Source organism: Dermochelys coriacea, chromosome 7, assembly GCF_009764565.3.
Source record: "Dermochelys coriacea isolate rDerCor1 chromosome 7, rDerCor1.pri.v4, whole genome shotgun sequence".
In the NCBI taxonomy this organism is placed as follows: domain Eukaryota; kingdom Metazoa; phylum Chordata; order Testudines; family Dermochelyidae; genus Dermochelys; species Dermochelys coriacea.
The window spans coordinates 20,492,682-20,516,814 of NC_050074.1; the positions used below are offsets into that span (position 1 = coordinate 20,492,682).

Consider the following 24,133-nt stretch of genomic DNA (forward strand, 5'->3'; position numbering starts at 1 on the left):
AGAGATGAGTGTGAAAACTGGAATTTCCATCCCTCCAGAAATGCTGACACTTCAACATTTTGTTTTTGTCCCAAATTGGGATGAAAAGTTGAAATTTCAAAATTTTCAGAATTTCTGTTCCATGGAAAAAAAATTCAATTAAGAAAGTTGAAATATTTTGTTTTGGGAATTTTTGATTGGCACAAACATTCCAAAATCAAAATGTGTTAATTTTGGTTTATTGGACTGTCCTGAAATGCTTCATTTAGAGCTAATTGAATATGAAACTGCATTTTCCCATTGTGGCACATTAACTTATGGGAGTTGTAGTTTGGGAGCCTGATGCCCACATTCTCCTATATGGGCCAAGCTCCCTGGCTGGACTACAGCTCCCATAATGCACCACACAACTTAGTTAGAGGAGAATCTTCATTGTGTTATGGGAGATCTAGTCCTCTAGGGAGCACAATCCATTAGACAGAATGGAGCCCAAATGACCTCTCCTATAAAGTAGTCTAATGTTTTGTGAAAATGATTCAAAACGAAACATTTTGAATCAGTTAAAAATGAAATATTCTGATTTTGAAACTAACTGTCAAATGTCATTTCAATTTTCCTGATGGAAAATCAAAATTTTCATGTGGAAACTGCATTTTCTATTTGAAAATCCATTCCCATGCAAAATTCCTGATCCGTTCTATTACAATAATAGTATATGTCATTCAGTGTAAAAGGACTACTAGTCATTGAATTATGCTCATCTGAAGAGATGGAATGATACAGTTGAGGATCTTGACTTCCCTCATTCTGTTTGCAAAACCTGAGCATTCCTCCATAAGCTTGGAGCTACTGACTCCGTAAAACACCATCAACTGAAAGCAATGACCAATATTGTTGGTAGTCTTCATAATTCAAAGACCTAAACTGATAAGATGGTTATGCAGGAAGTTCAGAAAAGAGCTGCAACTTCACCGCTGTCATTTCCATATGCTATAGAACAGTGGTTTTCAACCAGTGGTTCATGGAACCCTGGGCAGGTCCACAGACTGCCTAAGATTTCCAAAGGGGTGTGCACCTCCATTCAAAATTTTTTAGGGGTCCACAAATGAAAAAAAGGTTGAAAATCACTGCTATAGAAGAAATAAATGAGTCTCGTCTAGCCACTAAAAGCAGAAAAGCTGCTGGCGAGGACTGTATTTATCCTGAGTTCCTGAAGAATTTTGGGCCAAAGGGATAAGCATGGTTGGGAGACCTATTCAGTGCTGTACATATTAATGACTTACCTGACACAATTTCCCGTACATTCATTTATGCTGATGACATCACTCCGGCAGTATGAAGCCAAGACCTCTATTGGCAACATTCTCTCTACTGACCTCAAGATAATGGCAGAATACTTTCAATATTGGAAGCTCTGCCCCAATGCCTCCAAAACTTCAGTAATAGCCTTTCACCTAAATAACAAAGCTGCCAAGAAACCACTTCATGTCACCTTTTGGGATCACCGGGTCTGAAATAAGCCTTATCCGACGTATTAGGGTATAACTTTGGACAAAACCTTGACTTTTTTTTTTTTTTTTTTTTTTTTTTTTTTTTTTTAAAAAGCTCATCTGGAATGACATACAAAGAAGGAGACTCATTCAAAAACTCTTATGCACAATATGGGGTGCCAAGGTGCACACATGTCGAACAGCAATTCTAGTACTCATCTGTTCAACTGCAGAATATATAGCACACCAGACTGGGCCAGCAACTCACATACCAAATCTCTGGATGTGCAGTTTAATGCCACAATGAGAGTTATAACTGGAACATTAAATTCAATGCCAGTTCGGTTGTTTCCCACTCTGACACATACCTTACCTGAGATCTCCAAAGAGACACACGAGTCTCTGAACTGTGGCCAAAAAGAATTTACCAATTCATGAGGACGTTTGTGTCAGGCTGTCTGGAGTAGCTCATGAACATATTGGCCTCAGGGCAGACTATTAAGAAGTAGGGCACAAACCTCAAACTGGTGAAATCTAAGTATAAAACACACAACCAATCAAGTGTGAACTCCTCAAGCACCAGCCTTAAGATGGAGTCCCAGACGGACCCCTTCGGCACTCTGGTCTAAAGGTTGTTACAAAGAGGAGGGAGAAAAATTGTTCTTATTAACCTCTGAGGCTAGGACAAGAAGCAATGGGCTTAAATTGCAGCAAGAGAGGTTTAGGTTGGATGTTAGGAAAAACTCGCTTACTGTCAGGTTAGTTAAGCACTGGAATAAATGGCCTATGGAGGTTGTGGAATCTGTCTGACTTGCTCTTAAAAAAAAAAAAAAAAAAAAAACCTCCAATGCGTAACGTCTATCAGGGCTGGTCTAGATAATATTTAGTTCAGCCTTGATTGCAGGGGACTGGTCTAGATCAGTGGTTCTCGATCAGGGTTCTGAGGCCCCCTGCAGGGCCATGAGCAGGTTTCAGGGGGTCCTCCAAGCAGGGCCAGTGTTAGACTTGCTGGGGCCTAGGGCAGAAAGCCAAAGCCCTACTGCATGGGGCTGAAGCCTGGGGCCCAGAGCCCTGCCACCTGGGACTGAATCCAAAGCCCGAGCAACTTACGCCACAGGGACCCTTGTGAAGCTGAGGTCCCAGACAATTGCCCTGCTTGCTACCCTGCTACCACCGGCCCTGGCTTTTTTATGCAGAAAACCAGTAATTTTGGCACAGGTGAGCCATGGAGTTTTTATAGCTTGTTGGAGTGGGCCTCAGAAAGAAAAAAGTTGAGGAGCCCTGGACTAGAAGACCTCTTGAGGTCTCTCAGTCCTATGATTCTATCTTGCCACCCAGGCAAACTTGCCTTTGTGATAGATAGTCCCTTACACCAAAAATCACAATATTCAGGTTACTCCCAGTCCCAGAGGACTAGTCACTTACCCTAGGTCAACTACACTGCAGATCTCTCACCAAAGACAATGTTTGTAGCCAGTCCTATAATAAACTAAACATTTTTTTTAATTAGGAAAAAGAAATGAGTTATTTACAAGGTTAAAGCAGGTGTGTACATACCACACACACACGTTAGTCTTAGGTTCCAAAAGAAGTTGCTATAATGTGCAAGCTCTATATGTGCTTCAGGCATCGATGCTGAAAATTAGTGGATGCTTAGCACCCTGTCAGTCAGCTGCCCCACCAATCAACTCCCCCCCCCCCCCCCCTTCCCAGCGCCTGCCACGTTCAGCTGTTCCACAGGGTGCAGGAGGAGCAGGGATGGGGTATGCTTGGGGGAGGAGGGTGGTACTGGGTGGGAAGAGGCAGAGTGAGGATGGGATGGGGTTTAACATGGGGGTTTGGGGAAGGTGGTCGGGTGGGGCTTGGGGCTTAATGTAAATTTAACAATTAATGTAAATCTCACCCTCTCTCCAAGTCTCTAGGGGAGACGACCTTTGAAAATGTAGGGATCTAACAAGCTGCTGGGATCCACTTCAGCATGAGGTTATTGATTTTTTTTCAAAAGCTTAATTGTGAAGTCAATGGTTAAGCTCCCAGTGACTTGAATGGCAGCCCATTAAGTCAGTGTTGGGAGCTTTCGAAGATCCTACCCACACTTTACAAAAAGGAGACAGTTAAGGCTGGGCTGTATAAAATGTACTTTACACAAGACACAAAGCTAGGGTGAAAGACTATAGAATTAGTGGATTTTATTATATTGATAACTGGGGGACAGGGCAAAGATTGGACCAGCAGATACTGTATTTTTGCTGAGGGTAGGAGTAGAACTTTCAGGTCTTTCAGGGAAGGTGGGATGCCTCTCCCCCATATCCAGGGTATTCCTAGTGAGGCTTAATGGATTACTTTGCAGACCTTTTATGCTGATGAAGCTAGCACAGAAAGGCCTCGGGGCACTGGTGAGTTCAGCCCCACACCAATGCCCAAGCTGAGCCAACTCTTTTCAGAGAGAAGTCCATATGAGTGCTGTAGAATCCAGAGCAATGCTACAAGACAGATGGAAAATAAAGTGTTCTCACCCTCCCTGCCAAAATACATCCTGTACTACTGTGCAACTCTGCGTTGAGAGCAGAGGACAGCCCAAGGCATTAGAACAAGATAAGGGAGGAGCACCTAGAGGAGAGGAAAAGGCTGAGGAGGAACAACAAAGATTTAGGTTAGACATTAGGAAAACTTTCTAACTATAAGGATAGTTTAAACACTGGAACAAATTACCTAGGGAGATTGTAGAATCTCCATCATTGGAGATTATAAAGAACAAGTTAAACAAATTCCTCTCCAGGACAGTCTAGGGACACTTAATTCTGCCTAAGCAAGGGGAATGGACTAATGACCTCTTTAAATCTCTTACAACCCTATATTTCTATGCACATGTACAATCTGTCTCCAGAGCTACCCAATAAATGTGCTTTGTTCCTTAATTTCAAGAGTCATTTCCTGTAGTCTTCCAATATATTCTGCTCTTCCAATGTTAGCATCTTTTCTTGCATCAAATTAAAACAATGCAACTTCCATGTTCAGAGACAGACTGCAGTCAGCTTCTGAGTACCTGAACATTGTACAGGATATTCAGTTTGGGGCAGGGAGGGGTGGGATATTCTCTGAGGCTCCATACTGGACATAACTTATCCTCTCCCACAAACACATCTCATTTTCTATGGAGCACAAGTAAATTGAGTTCTGTTCTGTTTATTTCTTAGTGCCTGAGCAGTAGTGTCATTGCACGTCGGGAAGGAGGGCTGGGAACTAGCCCTGTCACTCAAACTAGTGCTTCCTCTTCCAGTTAGCTCTGCGCTGAGCATAAACAACAATGCAGGGTCTGTACTAACACCAGGCCAGTCTCCAGTCTCATTCCCCACTTCAGACTGGCAATGTAGAAGGAGAAACACCTCCCACACAAGCCACGTCTATCAGAATGAGAAGAACGTGTCCTCCCACTTTAAGATCTTTAAGTTGGGGGAAGTTGGGGAATTAACTCTTGGACAGTTGATTATTTAAAATTGTAATTTGATCTTAAACTTCTAATTTAGTTATTCCTCTAACTAAAGGTGAAATAAAGTTAAACACAAAAACTTGGAAGACACTTTGAAGTTGTTTAAGACAGTTGCTTGTTGGAGGTTCTTAGTACTGGTTTCATGGTAGCTGCAACTCCAGCACAAGTTATATCCTATAATTTATGATCTTTGGCCCACATTTGAAGTTAATAATTTTGCCTGGTCCTACAAAGCAATCTGACCTATCACACTGGAATGTGCAGACCCCAGGGGCTTTTGTAAAAATTCCTCTTTAATAGTTAGGCACACATGTACAAAAAGCTACTCCGCCCCTGCCATGACTGTTTTATACATTGCCATTTCTAATTAAAAGCACATTTTCTACCTGAAATAGTTAACTTGTATTGTTACAAGTAACCACAAGATCACTATAATTAACAGCAACTATGGGGAGAAAAAGCTTTTCTGTTTTCTGGTTTGGTTACTATGCGGATTTGACAATTTCACATAGTCCAGCTCCATTATTTTGCTGATGGGCAGTTGCACTTCCGATCTCATTTATTTGCCTGATGACTTCACTCTTGCCCTGCTCTGGAGGGTGTACTCATGCTCCTTTTTTTTCCTCCATGCCCTGCAAGGGAACATTTTCCAGGAGTGGCAGCACCAAAGCTGAATTTGCAGAGCCAGCAGGCAGGTGAGTGCATAGAGGTGAAGGCAAGGGGATGGAGAGAGGCAGGCCTGAACACATTTGGTGGCAGTTCTCTTCAATCCACCCAAAAGACAATTCTAAACTTCAGCAAGGGGACTGGGTGGAAAAAACAATGAAAATGTTTGGCAATAAATTAGGCTGTTTTATGTAAGAGTACTCCATGAGAATATTCTTGGTGGTTGGTTTTTTGTTTTTTAAATTAGTCCATTTCAAGTTGAATGTCTCTAACAGGATATGCTGTGGTGGTGTAGCCCTGTTGGTCCTAGGATATGAGAGAAAAGGTGGGTGAGGTAATATCTTTTATTGGACCAAGTTCTGTTGTCTTATTGGGATCCGGGAAGTGGGCGGGCGAAGCCCGTCCACTGCTAAAGGATCCCCCCCAGCCTAAAAGGGGGATCCACAGGACCTAGATACCCAAAAGATTCCGGGGGACAACTAATGAAATACCAGGGACAGGGGTGCAGTCAAAGGGTCAAACGAAGGGAACCGGACGGGGAAACTGAGCAGAGAACCCCGGACAGCGCCCACTGCTCCTCAAAGGCATCAAGGGAGTCAGAGGACGCCGCCCAGAGGAACTCTGCCCGGATACGTGAACGGACCGAGGATCAGAAATAGGCCCCACAGTCACAGGAGACTCCATCGGCCAACCTCCTCACTCTGGTTTTATAGATAGCCATTTTAGCTAGGGCCAGGAGGAGGCTGACCAGGAGATCCCTTGACTTTGTGGGGCCACGGATAGGGAGTGCATAAATGAGAAGGTGAGGGGAGAAGTGCAACCAAAAACGTAATAAAATATTGGTGAGGAGCCGGAATAGGGGCTGCAGCCTGGCACACTCCAAGTGTACATGTGCCAGGGTATCCCTCACGCCGCAAAAGGGGCAGGTGTCTGGGATTGAAGTGAACCGCGCCAAGTACACGCCCGTGCTCACGGCTCCGTGAAGGAGCCGCCAACTGACATCCCCGGCGGGCCTTGGGATTAAGGTGGAATGTAGGCTGGCCCACCGGGGCTCCTCACCCTCCAAAGGTGGCAGGAGGTCCCGCCATTTTGTATCGGGGTGGGACACGAGGGTGCGGGCGTGAAGGGTGTGGAGCACGAGCATGTAGAGATGTTTTCTTGTCGCGGTTTGAAAGCAGACCGGCTGCATCTTGTGCAGCCGGCTTCTAGTGAAGGGGTGAAGGGGTCGGTTGGGTCCACGGGGCAGGGGTCCAATTAAAAGGTCCGGCGGGCCTGGGGTAGCGAGTGGGCGGGGCGTGCCCTCGTGCAGGACCCGGTCGAGATAAACCCGAGCAGCGGGCGGCAAAGCGGCCTTCACCTCCTGAAGTATGCGCTGGGGAGTACAAGGTCTGGAAAGCCCCATACACTGAGCGAAGGTTAGGGGATCCAGCCAGTCTCCCCGGTCATAGTCCAGGAGGTCTCCGACTCTTGTGACCTCTGCCAGGACCAACCTCTGGCACACCGAGCGGGACTCCGCCACCTGCACACGGAGCTGGGGGTTGTGTAGCAGGGCTCCACGAGGAGATCTGCCCCCTCGGTGGCCGCCACAGACCTGGTCGTTGTAAGAGTTGCCAGGTCCGGAGGAGGTCCTGGTAGAAGACCGGCAGCCTGGAGAGTTCTCGCGGAAGACCTCTCGGACCCAGTTCTGTTGTGAGAGAGACTCAAAATCTTAACTCTCTTCCTTACCTTGTCTTTCTGTAACAGGGTGGCTCACTGCTGGAGGACTGGGGCTAGCCAGCCCTGATTACACAATGAGTCGCACCTGGGAGAGATGAGGGTGATTGCTCTATGAAGAGCAGCAGGCATGGGGGTTGCTTAGAAAAGTGTAGAGAGACTATAGGGAGTGTGAAGAACTCCTGCACGGAAGATCCTGAGACCAAAGGAGTTGTGACACCAAGCAGCCCAGGAACAGGAGGTTTTTGTGGGTAACCTGGATGGAATTTGGGGGTATAGACATTTGGGGACCACAGGCTAGTGCTAGAAGGCTCAGCTCCAGATAGGAAGAGCTGGGAGGACAAGTTGTGAGACCACACTGGGACAGAAGAAGAGGAGCTTTGGCTGTGAGAGAAGACACCAGAGTGAAGTATAGATCTTTGTGTGATGCTAGGCTTTATTTTGGGACCCTGAAGATTAAGAACTGTTTGTTATTAAACCAGCCCCAGGCAGTGGGTGTTTTTGTCCATGTGAAAGCCTGCATGCAGTTCTTAAGGGGCCCACAGGAGGGCATTAAAAGAGGCAGGGTGCCCAAAAAGTGAACTATCGCAAGTTGAGCGTTATGACTTGAATGCAAAATCAACTAGGGGAAGCCGGGCTGGTACTTCCATACCTGGTGTAAACCCCAGGAGGCCAGTGGAGTTTGTCCCAGGATGAATTCTATTCTCTATTTGCTTAAATGCATCTTATACGCAATTTCCCCTGGTAAAGTTATGCATGTGAAAGAGGAAAGATGCTTCTGCCCCATTTGATTAGCGCAACCTGTGTTTGAATTCAGCAGGAGCATTGTAACTCCAAATGACCTATGGCTTCTGAGTGTGTCTGTGTGGAGATGGGGGGGGGGGTGTTTTTGTTTTTATTAAAATCTGATATTCCACTTACCGTAATGTAAGGAAGGATTGATATTGAATAAGAGTCTATTATCTTAATGTGCATTCTAGCCTAGTTGGGCATGGTTGACAGACATGAAATGCGTAATCCTCAAACTTCCAAGAGTCGGTGTCAGATTTAGGGGTCACTGCAGCACTCCCTTTTTTCCCCCATTAATCACACTCCTGGGAGGCATCCTCTCCAACTCCCTTTTTGCTCCTACCCACAGACATGGCTGTTACTATTGGGCAATGATAGATGTGCATGTTGTTGTTTAAGGAGGAAAAATGTATAGTTATAGTTTTTATTTCCCTTTTAATTATGAGGAAAATAGATTGGGGTTTTAGAAAGCAACCCCTTCAAATACTCTCCCTTTTGGTGTTCTAACAGCCTGTATGTCTTTGTGAAGCAAGGGCCCTAACTGCCTATTAGATGGGTCAATTTATCATGCAGTGTCCATTTATTGATGATAAATTCACTTCTAAGACTAGCTGGTGGAATTTGCTCATAATGGATAGAGCAATACAGAAATGCTTGTCCTCTGGCTCTGTGTCTAGGTTTCTTGGATACAAGACATCTTTAAAGATCAAGGTTTTTTGTTCCTGGAAAGAAAATTAGTGGTTGTGTGTTGCAGAGTTTTAGCTACGTAGAGTCAAATTGCATCTGCTCTCCCCATTAACAGGTCTGAATCTGACCCATAGGTGTTCAGCTATTTTAAATAAGCCCAGCTAGCTAATTGTGGTTTCTGTGGCAGTAGACTGGAGTAATTACAGTAGGTGGTGGCTGCTTAGGTAACCAGCTATGAGCTCCTGTTAATAATATACAGGGAGAGGTAGGCAAACTGGGCGAGGTTGGGATTCATTATCTAAACTGTCTGAACCTCTTTATTATGCAAAACTGGGTTGGAAAGTCTCATAAATAACTGGCTTTCTTCTGAGACTTCCAGTATTTCTTATACTTCTAGCATGACGGAGACAATAAGTGGCAATTTTGGATGTCTAGTCCCAGGTGAAACCATAGAGCCACATTATGTAAATGAGAAAACAAGGATGTGGGGGAGGTCACCCAAACTCCCTTGAACCTCATCTATTTAGCTGGAAGTTTCTGGATCATTTTCTTATGAACCAGTCCTAACCCAAGGATTTCATTTGCTGTTAATAGGAGTTCATATGGAGTCAGATTCTGTGTCTCCTATGCAATAAGTGTTCGTTTCTCCTTGCCGTTTATTGGACAGCAGCAATGTAGCTGTCTTTGGAGAATCTCCTGGGATATGCAACTATAGAGTGACATAAGATATTTTTACATTTTTCCAAACACTGTGTATTTTTTCCTTGATAGAGCATTACAATATTCTGCTGTAACATCATACAGGGTTTGGATCATTGCTATAGGATCGGAGCGGGGAAGGGGGGTTGGATCAGCATGGGGCAGCAAACTTCTATTCTTCACAACAGTGAAGTAGTGGACCACATCAATGTTTTGAATAAGCTGCTTCTCTGCCCGCTTCTACCCCCAGCTCTGTTGTTTGTGTAAAGTGTATTCTATATTTAGTGAACTTTACATTGGACTAGATGTTGCTCAGTGATTGGTTGCAACATTTCAAAGGTGGGGAGATAGGAAGACAAGAAATGGCAGGTATAAACTTAAGAGTTTTTATGTTTGTGTGAATATATGCAAATCTAGATATTTCTGGCTGCTGTTGGCCAATAGTTAGTGCAAACTAAATTTTAAACAGATGGCTGGTGAGTGATTTCTCTCGGGACCACCTCTCTCTGAGGAAAAAAAATCTCTCTTTTACTTAGACTTAATGGCCTTTCAACTGGCTTTCATCCAAGTGTAGTAGCGTGTAATTCTCAAGAAGCTAGACTGGGAAATGTGTTTTACTGTGGACTATGGAATCTGGTTTTGTGATGAAGCTATCTTGAAGTTGTACTGTCTTCAGCTTAGCATTTGAAATAAGATGTGGGGCCTGATTTTGCATTCTTTGCACATCCAACATTTTCACAAAAGTTAGTGGAAGTTTTGGGAGTGCTAAGAATGCAGAATTTCATGTGAAAGGTTTTTGGTATTTCATTTAGTATTCAATTGACTTTTATTTCTATGTAGCTAAAAGATCCTAATTGGCATCCAGTTTCAGCAAGAACCCTTTTTTAAGTTAGGCACGTCTATACATACATCAGTATAGGAGTATTGTTGGATAGCTATTTAATTCAGGACACTTCAATCAAAGTTAATGTCAAGAGGTAGAGAATGTATAGATTATCACAAGTCAAAGCTCTCCTTACTATTGCTTTGGTTCATCCAGCCACAGTTGAGATTGATGCCTCATACTAACGTTTCTGGTAACCATACCTGACAACATGAAGATATTTTACTTTTTTTTGGCTGCATAATTTGTCTCCACATCTGTGGTGTACTTTTTAAAAAAATTATTATTATTTGGAAGAGACTCAAGCTGTTCACTTCCACTATAAAATATTGTCGGCAACAATTTCAAGTATGCATAGTGTTTATATGCATTGGCCAGTATCCATAGAGTAAACATCTTAATTCTTTCATCTACCCTCCTCCTACGTCCTCTATGATTGTCCTTTTTCAACAGCTGATCATTTTGATGGCAGCAGTAAATATATCAGGGAATTTATACTTTTTAAAAAGCAATCTATTGTAGATTTAATGTCCATTTCATTGCAACCTTCCTCAAATTATCAGCTTCTAATTATATTTGTTTCTTAAAAAGAAAGCTTCAAGTATAGCACATTTTTAAAGACATAGTTTCTCTACTGCAAAAACATTAATAGCCATATGAAAAGATTTTTAATTACAAACTTCAGCTCAATTATTAACTACCTCTATTGTCAAACAGAACTTTAAAAAAAAATACCCACACAAATTGTGGACCAAAATATTGTGTGTGTTTGTTTTACTAATTATAAATCTTTTGTGTAAGGCGTCTGAGCACAAAAAAGCTGCCTTCACGCCATGATAAAGATGTTGCTGCACTTCAATCCCAGCAGAAAGTTTAGGCTTCCCTCTGTGAAGCCCACTTGTCCACACTCCACTGCTAAGCCCACAGGGATCTTAAATATTTAGGCCAAGTCTACACTAGAAACTTTTTTGCCGGTACAACATTGGTTATGACATTGTTATCCGAGCAAAAATTCTACTGTAGATATACCAGCAAAACAACAACAAAATCACCACCACAAGAAACCTCTTGCTGATATGACTTATTTAGTCTGGAGAACTAGTGTAAGTCATGAGTACGGCCCTATCAAATTCACGGCCATGAAAAATGCATCACGGACCGTTAAATCTGGTCTCACCCCATGAAATCTGGTCTTGTGTGTGCTTTTACCCTATACTATACAGATTTCACAGACCAGAGTTTCTCAGATTGGAGGTCCTGACCCAAAAGGAAACTGCAGGAGAGTATCAAGGTTATTTTAGGGAGGTCACAGTATTGCCACCCTTACTTCTGCTCTGCCTTCAGAGCTGGGCAGCTCGAAAGCAGTGGCTGCTAGCCAGGAACCCAATTCTGAAGGCAGTGCCCTGTCAGCAGTAGTGCAGAAGTACGGGTGGCAATACCAAACCATGCCACCTTTACTTCTGTGCTGCTGCTGGTGATGGTTCTGCCTTCAGAGCTGGGCTCCCGGCCAGCAGCCACCATTCTCCAGCTGCCCAGCTCTGAAGGCAGTGCCACTGCTAGCAGCAGCACAGAAGTAGGGGTAGCAGTACAGCAACCCCCCCTACAATAACCTTGTGACCCCCCCCATACACACACAACTCCTTTTTGGATCAGGACCCCTACAATTACAACACCATGAAATTTCAGATTTAAATAGCTGAAATAATGAAATTTACAATTTTTAAAATCCTGTGACTGTGAAATTGACCAGAATGGACTGTGAATTTGGTAGGGCCCTAGTCATGAGCTATGCCGCCAAAAGCACTCTCAAGCTGTGTCTGCCAAGATAGCTATCCCAGCAAGAGCTCTTCTAGTGTAGACAGGACCTTAGGTGTGGGACATGGAATGGGAGAAGTTCTGACTTCACAGCACAGCCTTTGTTCAGCGTTAGAAGAAAGTGGTGAAGGAACACCGAGTCAGTCTCACAGGACAGGGTATGGGGCTCCTGGTTTAATAATGGAAGGAAGCAATTTGTAGGAATATTGGTCCATTATGACAATTTTCTTGTCTAGGGACTAGTGTCCAATGCTTCAGTGTAACACACCAAGCCTCCTATAGCAGAGGGTAAAATTGCCTGCTGTTGATCAGTTTATACCCTAAGCATAAGACTTGATCACCATATTATCTTGTATCCTGCCTACCTCAAATTGCGGACATTGTTATTCTTCCTGTAAGCATCGGAGAGCTTATGTTCCTTTTGCCTTTTCTCCATTCCCAGAACGTGGGGTTTGGGCAAAACAGCGATCTTTCAGATCTGTTCTGTCCCTTGGTGCACTTGGGACCAAAGCCAAAAAAACAAACAAAAAAACCTTCTCTCCTATCCAGAAAGAGTTAAACTGAACAATGAAAACATGCAGAGGTTGCCAGTCTGCCCTTCCAAGAAGGGGTTAAATTGAGTTTTCAGAAAATGCTGTAGGCAGGATGTAGAATTGCAGCTTCATTCTCTCTTGCACTCTGTTTTGGGGAGAGAGCAGAATGCTTTGACAGCAGCTTGACATTGCCTTGAAAGGTGCTGGAAGCTCTCTAAGCATTTGCCAAAGGGGGTGGGGAAAAGGAAAGCCTGTCAAGCAGTACTGCAGTCTCAACCTATTCCCATGCTCGGAAATGCTGCTGCAACTTGGAGATATCCATAAGGTTTAGCTGCCGACCAACTTCTGCAACTGGGATCGTGCACAGAAAAGTCCTGGAGGCACAGAAGGGAATCTCCTCCAGGGCAGGAGCTTCACCATCTCCTGGATTTTTGTGAATTCGGGACAAAAGGTTTTGTGCAAAGGGCAAGGACACTGCCCAGGTGGAATGATGGCTGCTCTCAACCAGCATGGTACAAGTTGGAATATTGCTGGGAATGAAGTGTGTATTTCATGTTTGCTGTATCTGCCAGTGAGCCAGTGCTCAGCTGTCGCTGCTCCTTTAACCAGCTGTTCATTTTAATCATTGCATTTATAACTTGTGATCCACAAATGCCGAGTGGCCAGTCTGACCAATCTATTGCTGGATTTTTAAGAACAGCTAAAGATCCTTTAGCCTCTGGTTTGGTTTTCTTCTTGTCAAACCAGACTGGATCTTGAGATTCTCATTCTAACTAACCCTGTTTAGAATTTTGTTAAAGGGAGTGCAGCATTTGCTGGAAGTCTTCATAAAGTGGAGTCCATAGGACTTTGTTCCCTTTAAGTGGTGAAGCATAGTGTACATTGTAACCCTGCTCTGTGGTTGGAGACAGACTGAAAGTGAGCTTGCTGTGAAGTGATTCCAGTACAGCCAGGGGAGAGACCGAAAGAAGCTGGTATTGCAATTACCTGAATGCTTTGATAGAGAATAGCAAACATGCTTTGTGGACTGAAAAAGGATTTGCAGTCAGACTTTGGTGAGTGAGCCTGTATTTTCCCCCCACCAGTTTACTTTCATTTCACTTAATTTCTTTTAACTGCTGTCCAAACCCAATAACCAATGTATGCCCACCTTATTGGAGTGTTTCAAAAAAGAGCTTGGTTTTTACTCTGACTTAATTGCTTTGATTTGTAAAATGTGCCTCTGCTCCTCTGAAAAGAATTTCTCCCTGTAACAATTGGAGAGCACTGTAAATACCGCTCTGCCTCTCCTCTTATCCCATATCTGATTAAATGCTTGCTGGTGTAGGGTGTGCTCTTAAGACACTCAAAATATTATAGTTGCTCTTCTGTGACCATTTTTATGGCAATGACGTTTTATGGGGGCTTCGTAACTCTGTATTTTCTTGTTCTTTTTTGTTATTACTTTAAAGATCAAGGTGTATAAAAGCTGAGAGTACAAAGGTGTGTGTTAGTTATGGACCCTGCTGAGTAGAGTTGGATCCTTGACACCAATCTGTATCACCAGTCTAATCTACTGTTGCAGTGCCTACCATAATGATCTTGGTTCACACTAGAAAATTGCCAGTCTAAGATGATGATGATGACAATGATGATAACCCCTGTTTGGACATACAGGGCTGTAAACTACTAATATGGATCAAACAGGCCTCCTTTATCTCCCATAGTCCTGTGCAGAGATGAAGGCTTTAAGGGCACCTTTTAAATGATTGATTTGAGGATGAGGCTCTGGATACAGAAGTCTGGCACCAAGCCCTTCAGAATGGGGTGGTCCTGAAAATGTGAGTGTGGTTAAAATGTTGGAGCACTTTGGTCGTTGCATGCCACAGCCCTGCTTGTTGTAGTTTTCATGTACAATGCTGCATGAAGTTTGCTTCCCCCCCCCCCACCCTTGTGAAAGCAAAAACATCAGAGCCTGGAGAAAGGGGTTATTTTGGATTCCAAATAAATCTGCATTGCTTGAAGCAATCTAGTAGGGGATGCACTCTTCCCCACCTCCTGAACTGGCTGAATGAATGAACCCAGGTCAATCGATTTGAAAAAAAACTATGCTACTTTCTTCCTCCCCTTCCACTCCAAAATCTATAACATACACTCGTTAGATCTCCATAAAAGGATAAAATGAAGCTGGCATAAGTCAGTTTACCCGGCTTAAGTGATGCCTAATAACATTAATGGCGGTTAGATGCAGATAACCACTTACTGCCTCTCAGTAAGTTAAGATGTACATTTTTCAAGCTGCTTGAACCATTGAGGTATCTCTCTCTAGGCAGAGAGAAGCTGCTGTAACAGGCCATGGATGCAGGCACTACATGAAGAGACTTCTTGATAGGACCCTGATTAGCGCTGGGAATTGGTATGGGATATAGGACTTTTCACCTCCACTGGTTGATATCTAGTGATGCAGAGTGGTTACCAGTGGGCAGATGTCCTGTAGTTTACATGAAATGTTGGTGAGTCTCACTCCAGTTCCTCAGACTGTGCCACCTGTTACTAGGGTCCTACCAAATTCACAGTCCATGAAAAACGCATAATGGACCCTGAAATCTGGTCTCCCCATTGAAATGGTCTTTTGTGTTCTTTTACAAAAATACACTGCATTTCTCAAACTGGAGGTCCCAACCCACACTGGGGGTTGCAAGCCTATTGTACGATGATGGTGGTACTGCCACATTCTACTTCTGTGCTGCCTCCAGAGCTGGACGGCCAGAGAGAAGTGGCTGCTGGCAGGGCACCCACTCTGAAGGCAGTGCTATGATGCCAGCAACAGCGCAGAGGTAAGGGTAGCATGGTACAGAGGGTGTTGTCACAGCCTGAAATATTTGCAAAGGGGATCCCAGCAAAAAAAGTTTAAGAACCCCTTTGAGAATCTTAATCCAGGGTGACTTACAAGTGTAACAGTAATACAGTGCAATACTTGTGGTGTGTGTGTGTGTGTGTGTGTGTGTGTGTGTGTGTACACTGTGTGAACATATCTGTGAAATTTGTAATTTATGCTGTGACCAACCTGTGAAAAATGTGATTTTTGTGATTTTTTAAGTAGACCCCTACCTGAGAGTTGGTACCCTTTAATGGTGTAACATGACACTCCTAAGGGGGTCATTGGTAGTGGGGATCAAACATCAGACCTCTAGATCTTAAACCATGAGTCTCCACTATCTGAGAAAAGGCCCAATGCTCTTGGATAAGGCTGCAGGAGGCTTATCAACCTCAATACTGAATCCAGTCACCAGAAGGGGACAGAGCACCATGTTGAGTGCATGTGTTACAGTAGCTTAAAATTGGAATTTCTCTCTATGCTAGAGGTGACCCTTTCAGATTGCAGGTGGGGCACTTCACTGAGTGATTAGGGCCAAGCTTACACTTCCATTGCCCAGGAATTCACTGCTCTGTGAATTCTATACCAGAGTTGTGGTCTCATTTACCAGAACTAGACTCACTATATCACAAAGGAGAAGGGAAAGACAGCTGACTGTTTTATCTCCCAGCCCTGTCGTCCTCCATTCTTTTCAGACCCCTCTTTTAGACTGATGTACACAAAGTAGCATTCTATGGATCTTTACTATCTGGTCAATATTTTAATTGCAGGGTTTTTTTTAAGTAGTTCTTCCTTGAACACGCAAAACAAAATATGATTCTTCTTGTGGTTTTTTTCCTGTAAAAATATTTAATCTGTCTCTCTTTTTGGAAATCCTCTTGGTGGCTGGAGAATGAGATGAATGCATTAAAATCATTGTTTTCATTTTTTTCAAGTGATTTTTTTTTTGTATGACTCACTCTGCTTGGCATTTAAAAGTGATGGGGGAAAATATCAAAGTCCAATGGCTTACTTTGGAGAACCCAAAAGTTCAGATGTGTCTCCAGACCACTTGGGCCAACCGCTCCTGATTTTTGGTGGCCGCTGATCACGGTAGAAAGTCTGAGTAGTCCATTGTCATGATATTTTCTTGGAACTTAGTCCCAGCCAGCAACAGAAAATGCAAAGCAGCCCAGAACCATTTTTAAAGATAATCTGACTTGCAAGATAGGGGGGTTGTTTTAAAATTTAGGGGGAAGTTTGAGTCAATTGTCATTTATTTGAATGAGCTTCTCTCCCGATCACAGTGGAAGCCCTGATGGAGAATTTGCAGTTTTATATATTTAGCAAGTGATATGCACACAGGGTTTATGTTTGCAATGTAAGGCATCTGGCTAGTGTGTGTAATTTTTTTTTTTAAATGTGTTAGGTAGGAGAGAAAAATCTTTGGCTGTTTTTCTCCGTACACAGTGGCGAAAAATGTCACCAGTTTTAGATATTTTTGTGCTGCTTTTAGGTAGGTTTTTGGGGAGGTGGCAGGGGGAGGGGGTTGTTAATAATAAAAAGCTGGGGACTTCATCCTGGTGGAGCCCCACTGAAAGAAACATGGTTCTGCACTTCATGCAGGGTCCTCATTACCATGACTGCAGGGTGGGGACCCTCTGAAGTATTTTTGTTTTGAGGGCAAATAAGTCACCTGAGATGCTTCAGTAAAAATGCCTGTGCACTTCTTGCTTGGACACAAAAAGATGAATCTGCAGTGAGAATTGCAGGCAGCCTATTTAAAACCAGTTTTGCACTCATTGTGTAGTTCTTCATGAGTCAAATTCTGCCTGTTTTACACCTCTGGCAACCGGCTTGAGATCAAATAGGTTGCACAGTGTGTAAGGGCAGTATTTGGCCCCATGTGTCTTTTGAGTCTCATCTTAAAGATGAATCCCAGATTTTTACTATTATCCCATCACAGAACCAGGACAGCAGTGGGAGAATGAGCTAAGTTCTGGTCTGTCTTTTTGAATTCTGATCAAAATAGCCAGCTGAGCTCTGACTGCAGACTCTCTACCAGTGAAGAGGGTATACAAGTTGGAAAGATCTCAGCTGGATTATTTTTTTCCACATGCCAAGTAGTGATGTTTGCAGCATGGACAGAAAAATTCAATTTAAGCCTGATTTTTGCTGAGAAAATCATGGTGAGGAGAAAATCTGAACTGGCATGAAGTTCCTCTTTAGAGAGTGTCTCTCTCTCTCCTGTAATTAGGAATTTTATTTCTAGTGCTAGTGAAAAGTGTTGGATTGATATCCCTGCAGTCCTCCATCCACAGGAAATAGTGGTAATGGAAGCTTTCTCCATGCTATCCCCAACCAACGTGCCTCAGACCTCATCTGTAGAGACTTCTAGGGCTAGGCTAGGATTTCATTCTTCATGACCAATAAGTCTTTGGCCTCTCTGCTGAAGCTGCCAACAATGGTGTCAATTATGATGGTGGCTTTTGGTGTGAAAGCTTTTCAGAGACCACCAAGTGGCTTCATACAGGCCACTGAACACCCCTTATGTGGTATAATGATTTTGAGTCTCTTCTAACCCAGGCTGAACATTGACTGATAGCCTAGAAGTGACGAGCTCTACATTCGGTTACATATCCTCTGACCTATTCAGGCCCTAACCCTAATTTTTCTTCGCTTTAGCGTAGCATTGACAGTTAACTTTACAGTTTTGTATAGTTATTGCAGCAGTCTCTATTGTTAAACAGTCAGCCTGGAAACAATGTTGCTTAGCCCTATTAATCGGAAAGCCGCTGAGGCTTGGCAATTAAGGAACTGGCATATCGGATGTGCAATGTGCTGAGATCATTTGGTCTCTAGTTTGTATTAGATATCCATATACATGGATCGGAGGGAACCCTTGCATTTTCTAGAAGAAGTCATGTTATTTTGTTTGGATTTTTCAAGGTGGTATTATCAAATGTAGCTTTTATTCTTGAGGGATGTTAACTCAGTTTAACTGCTTGTTGGCTTTGGCATGACAAAAGAGGAAGATGAGATCAAATCTAAATTTCATTTAACAGATTAAACGTTTTAGCTGCTAAGTCAGTAATGCCAAATAAACAGACCACGGTGCTTCGCAGCATTTGCTGGGCCTGCAACCAGACATTCGGCTTTGCCCAGTATCATTAAGTCATTCTTTGCTAAATCTGAAGGACTTTGTCTACAAAGTGCAATTGGTCTCTAGCTTTCTTGCAAAAATAGCCCATTTCTATTGAAACTTTTTTTTCTCCACCGTAGAAAACATACAAAGGAATGAAATTTCAGGGGTGTGAAAACTGGCAAAAGAACAAAAAAGTGTGCATGTTTGGGGGAGGAGGAGAATGTTAGGAAAACTTTCCCACCAGTTTGTACAGGGCTACCAAATAGGGTGGCCAGTGGCCTAAATTTCTTTTTTGCCCCTTTACTCAGTGTGCCTAGCAGCCCCTGTTGTCAGACTGTCTCTGGGCTCATCTGCATTCCATTGCTGTGTAAGTCCAGCATCACAATGATGGTGTTCCAGTGCAGGGTCATTGTCATTAACCCCATTGACACTACTTGGCATTACTAATGGAATCCTTATTTTGCAAGGTCAATAGTTCAATAAATGCCAGAGTCCAATTTCTAAATACCAGTTTTCACGTTGCTGTCAAACTAGTAAAAGTACATCTTTCATATGTGCTCAGGGTTCCTTTTTACTAAGATGTCACAGGAGATGCTATTCCAGCCAGGATGCCACATATTAAATGGTTTTGTATCCAGCTGTTTTGGGGTGGAGTGGGGGTTGGTAGGCTGAAAGGAGTCAGTTAACCCTGTTGTAAAGAAACCAGCGATAGCTGCACTGCAAGAGAGTGTTAAAAATGTTTAAAGTCCCTTTTGGCAAGCACTCCGTGCTTAACTTTATAAATGTATGGGGTCACACTGGGTAATGCATGAACTTCTGTCTTTACAGGATGGGGGCTCCAAGTTTTTCTTTACTGTAAACTCACCTCACCTGGAGGTGGTTCCGTTGCTTAAGAGCAGACGGCTCACCTGGTATGTGTGGAAATCCTGGTTCTAGGCCGAGTCCCTCTTCCCAACTACAGATAATGGACAGCCTGTTTCTGATTGGTTTGTTCTATTTGGGTGGGTGACATTTTTATTCTTCACTTCCTAATAAATTAATATTTTTATCACCATTATTAACTAACATGAATGTTCTCAACTTCAAAACTGATAACTTCTTTTTCAGCTTTCCTGTCAACTTGTGATTTGGAAATTCACTTGCATAACTTTACCTAGAGACATGTAAAATCATATAGGAGTTAGCATAATAGCCTTCCTCTCCATCCCCACCAACAGCCATCCCCAATTTTTTTTATTCTTTTAATAAGAATGGTTTTTTTTTTTTTTTCCTGTTGGTCGTGTGGTTTTGTTCAAGGACCTGGTAATTATATGCTTGGAGATGAAGGCTTTTCAAAGACATCTTTCCCAGCAATTTTCAGCTGGAGATGTGGATAAAAATATCTCTCCAGTTTTTATCAGAAATGTTTGCAGTAATGTGCAATTATGAGCTCTGCCTTCACTCAATTCATCCTGGAAGAATTTGCTTCGCAGAGAAATTTGTTTCCTAACTGCAGTAGATGCCAGCATAGTTGGCAGATGCAGGGTTTTGGAAAAAGAGACCAGAAATGAAAATTACTATGAAGCAAATTGGTCCCTACACCTGGAAACCAAGAAAGGGTGGAATATAATTTTTTCTTAAATCACATTAATTTGCTTTGCATATCAGTTCCCAAAATGGCCTTGTGAAAGCTATTTAGCCTCCTCAAGATGTGAAGATGATCCCACTTAATCATGCCTTGCAACTGATCCAGGTCTTGTTGTGCAAGTTCATGAAATGACACCAGTAAAGGGAGAAGAATTGTCCATTTTCTTCACAGCAGGTACCCAGTCTGAAATTATGTATATAATTACCATCATTCTATATATTCAAATGAGACAACATTAAGAGCCAGTTCAGTCTGGAGAAAAGAATAATGGAATTCGGGTGGGAGGCATTTGGGATATTAAAATGTGAGATATAAGGGTCTTGTTGTGGGAGGCAGTACCTTGCTCCATTAGAACTGTGTGTGTGTGTGCATGCATGCACACACGCATGTGCCCTTCCTGTACAGATTATTCTTTCCACAACACTCTGGTCGATATCCTCCCTGTCAAAACTGCTGAATATTCCTGAGTCGTCTTATGAAAGATCCCTTACCTGCTAAATATCGTCCCATTTAAAACTACTGTTACTACCCTTCCTTCAAGTTCCTGCTCCATTTCTCTTAACTAACTTTCCTCCCCTTCCTTGTTCCACTGCTTAAACCATCTTGCTGGTATGATGTACACCACCCATCCCTTTTTTGAATGTTGCAAGTTTTGTGGCCCCTCCCCCCAAACCCTGATGAATATGCAATTATAGAATAACTCCTGTCAATTGCTGTTCCTGACCAAATGTCCTATTTCAAGCTGCTGGCCCTGGCATTTCCTGGCCTCTTCAGAACACACATTCCTTCCCACAGTATATCATTCTTCCCTGTTCATATTGCAGTAGCACCTAGAAACTCCAGTCAGGCAGCCAAATCATCCCCTCCTGCATTAAAAGCCACCAGAGGGAAATTTTAGGATGGGACTCTCCAGGAGGATTTCCTTGCGGTATCTCCCCTGGAAAAATGTGGGAGCCATGCTCCCAAACTTGGCAGATCCCAGGAGGGCCAAGACTATCCATGCTGGCTCTAATCCCCGTGGCTTTCTCCCCATACCCTTCCCTTAGGATGCCTGTGGGACTACATAGACAATAGTACAGCCCCAGCCTGTGTTATGTTGTTTATGTTGTGAAGAATTATTTGCAGCCTCCAATGACTTGCCTAATCTCTGCCCTCTCATCTAGACTGCGTGGCAAGGGCTTGCTAGATATGGGGATGGGGAGATGGTTTCATGAGCCCCCTTTCCAAGCATGTAGGGATCACCTCCTCCACAAGTGGATCTGAAGATCTGGGGATGTTCTAGTCCTGAGTCGCAGGAAGAGACATCTGTCTCCTGAATAGTGCTCTTGTAAAGCCATGATCTGGTAAACCTTAGATAGAGCTAGTCTTAACTGGCAAACTTTTTTCTTCAGGTATACTGCTCACTATTTCATATCATCCCATGTTTATCTTGTTTTGTTCCATCCTTTTTTCCAGACACTCTGGCCTAATTAAAAAATGTGTGTGTGTGTTTGTTTTTGGTTTGTTTTTAAAAACCACGTAACACATTGGCTGGCACCAGCCAGTTCTCACCTCCTTCCCTTAAGTTCCCTGCATTGAAGTTGAAATACTGAGCGTATCGGTCTCTGTCATCGTCATGTTACTCAATCCAGTGTTGTGACTGTATTGCAGGTATTTACAATTGAAATAGCTGCAGTAATGGCATGGGAGGTATGAAGAAATTAGGTGAATTTAAAAAAAAAATCCCTCTCTCTTTCATTTTGCCCCTATTATCTTACCTTAAAATTGAAGGGAGCTAGGCAGAGGGATCCTGACAATTAACTGGAGGGGTAATAGAAGCACTTACCTCAGACGAAATTGGAGAATAAAGCTTGTCAGGCCCTGCAAGCTCAGGCTAACAGCAGTTGCTCTGCTAGCTTTCTCTCCTTTTAAAAAGTCACTGTATCATTCCGTGCTGACTCTAGCAGCACCGTGAGCTATAATAGGCAATTAGCTCCTAGCAGATTTATGTGACGTTGCATTTTATAAGCAATCATGTGTGTTGAATGAGTGAACAGATCTGTTGTATCCAATGTTCACAGGGCCTGATTTTGCTCCTCTGTCACTGATGTAAATGGAGAACAATTCCACTGAAGTGAGTGGTGTATGTGGCACCAGATTTAGGTTCCATTTAGATGGTGAGCAGAGACAAGTCATGTAAGAAAAGCTTGTTAGCAGTGTCTGCTTTCTGATGTACTCAGGCGCTGTCTAAGGCTGGAGTGATGTTATCCGAGGAAATCTGGATTGTACCAGTAATAGGGATCTCTCTCTTTCATGTTGATGAGACAGACCCCAATCATGGCAATTTAAATCAGCGATGTAAATCATTTATTTAAATCAAGTGGAAAGCCCCGATTTTAATCTTTTACTCAACTTTCCCATTTGTACTTCAGTTCTTTTCCAAAGAAAGGTGCATTCTCACTGGTTGATGTAAATCAACATATTTTCATTTTATAATTAAATAGAGCCTTTACACTAGATTTGGTACATCTTTTTGCTACCAAGGAGGATACGCTATAAATATATACATTTATATAAGCAATTGTATAGCTTAATATTTCAAATTCTTATTAATTGTACATTTTTAGTAAAGTTTAGGAAATGATGCATGCTATATTGCTTATTTGCCAGATAATTAACTTTTTGCTCATGGCTTGTGTCAAGCTGCATTACGATGGTAACTGGAATTTAATAAAAACACACAACAGCATCTACTATTTATTTTATTAAGCAAAGCCCTCTTAAATGTTTTTGCAAAAAGAAAAGGAGTACTTGTGGCACCTTAGAGACTAACAAATTTATTTGAGCATAAGCTTTCATGAGCTACAGATCACTTCATTGGATGCATACATCGGATTCTCAAGCCTTCTTACAACTGCAGTACCCACCTGCTGAAGTGAAGAAACAGATTGACAGAGCCAGAAGAGTACCCAGAAATTACCTACTACAGGACAGGCCCAACAAAGAAAATAACAGAACGCCACTAGCCATCACCTTCAGCCCCCAACTAAAACCTCTCCAACGCATCATCCAGGATCTACAACCTATCCTGAAGGACGACCCATCACTCTCACAGATCTTGGGAGACAGGCCAGTCCTTGCTTACAGACAGCCCCCCAACCTGAAGCAAATACTCACCAGCAACCACACACCACACAACAGAACCACTAACCCAGGAACCTATCCTTGCAACAAAGCCCGTTGCCAACTCTGTCCACATATCTATTCAGGGGATACCATCATAGGGCCTAATCACATCAGCCACACTATCAGAGGCTCGTTCACCTGCGCATCTACCAATGTGATATATGCCATCATGTGCCAGCAATGCCCCTCTGCCATGTACATTGGTCAAACTGGACAGTCTCTACATAAAAGAATAAATGGACACAAATCAGACGTCAAGAATTATAACATTCAAAAACCAGTTGGAGAACACTTCAATCTCTCTGGTCACTCGATCACAGACCTAAGAGTGGCTATACTTCAACAAAAAAGCTTCAAAAACAGACTCCAACGAGAGACTGCTGAATTGGAATTAATTTGCAAACTGGATACAATTAACTTAGGCTTGAATAGAGACTGGGAGTGAATGTATCATTACATAAAGTAAAAGTATTTTCCTCATGTTTATTTCCCCCCCCTACTGTTCCGCACACATTCTTGTCAACTGCTAGAAATGGCCCACCTTGATTCTCCCTACAAAAGGTCCCCCCCCCCCACCCCGCTCTCCTGCTGGTAATAGCTCACCTTACCTGATCAC

The 24,133-nt window shown here is 42.9% G+C and overlaps 1 protein-coding gene across 9 annotated transcripts in view; it reads left to right on the forward strand.

The window, feature by feature from the left end:
- GRIP2 (glutamate receptor interacting protein 2) overlaps nucleotides 1-24,133 on the forward strand; it is a 490,758-nt gene that overhangs the window by 349,133 nt on the left and 117,492 nt on the right. Inside the window, exon 1 of one of the 9 annotated variants that reach the window (XM_038410479.2) lies at nucleotides 12,886-13,799. The exons of 7 other annotated variants lie outside the window; for them this stretch is intronic. In XM_038410479.2, coding sequence (XP_038266407.1) covers nucleotides 13,760-13,799 — 40 coding nt within the window. In that variant the 5' untranslated portion in view covers nucleotides 12,886-13,759. Of the gene's footprint in view, nucleotides 1-12,885; nucleotides 13,800-24,133 lie in introns of those variants that run through there. One more of the 9 variants, XM_043519669.1, reaches the window with a different exon arrangement.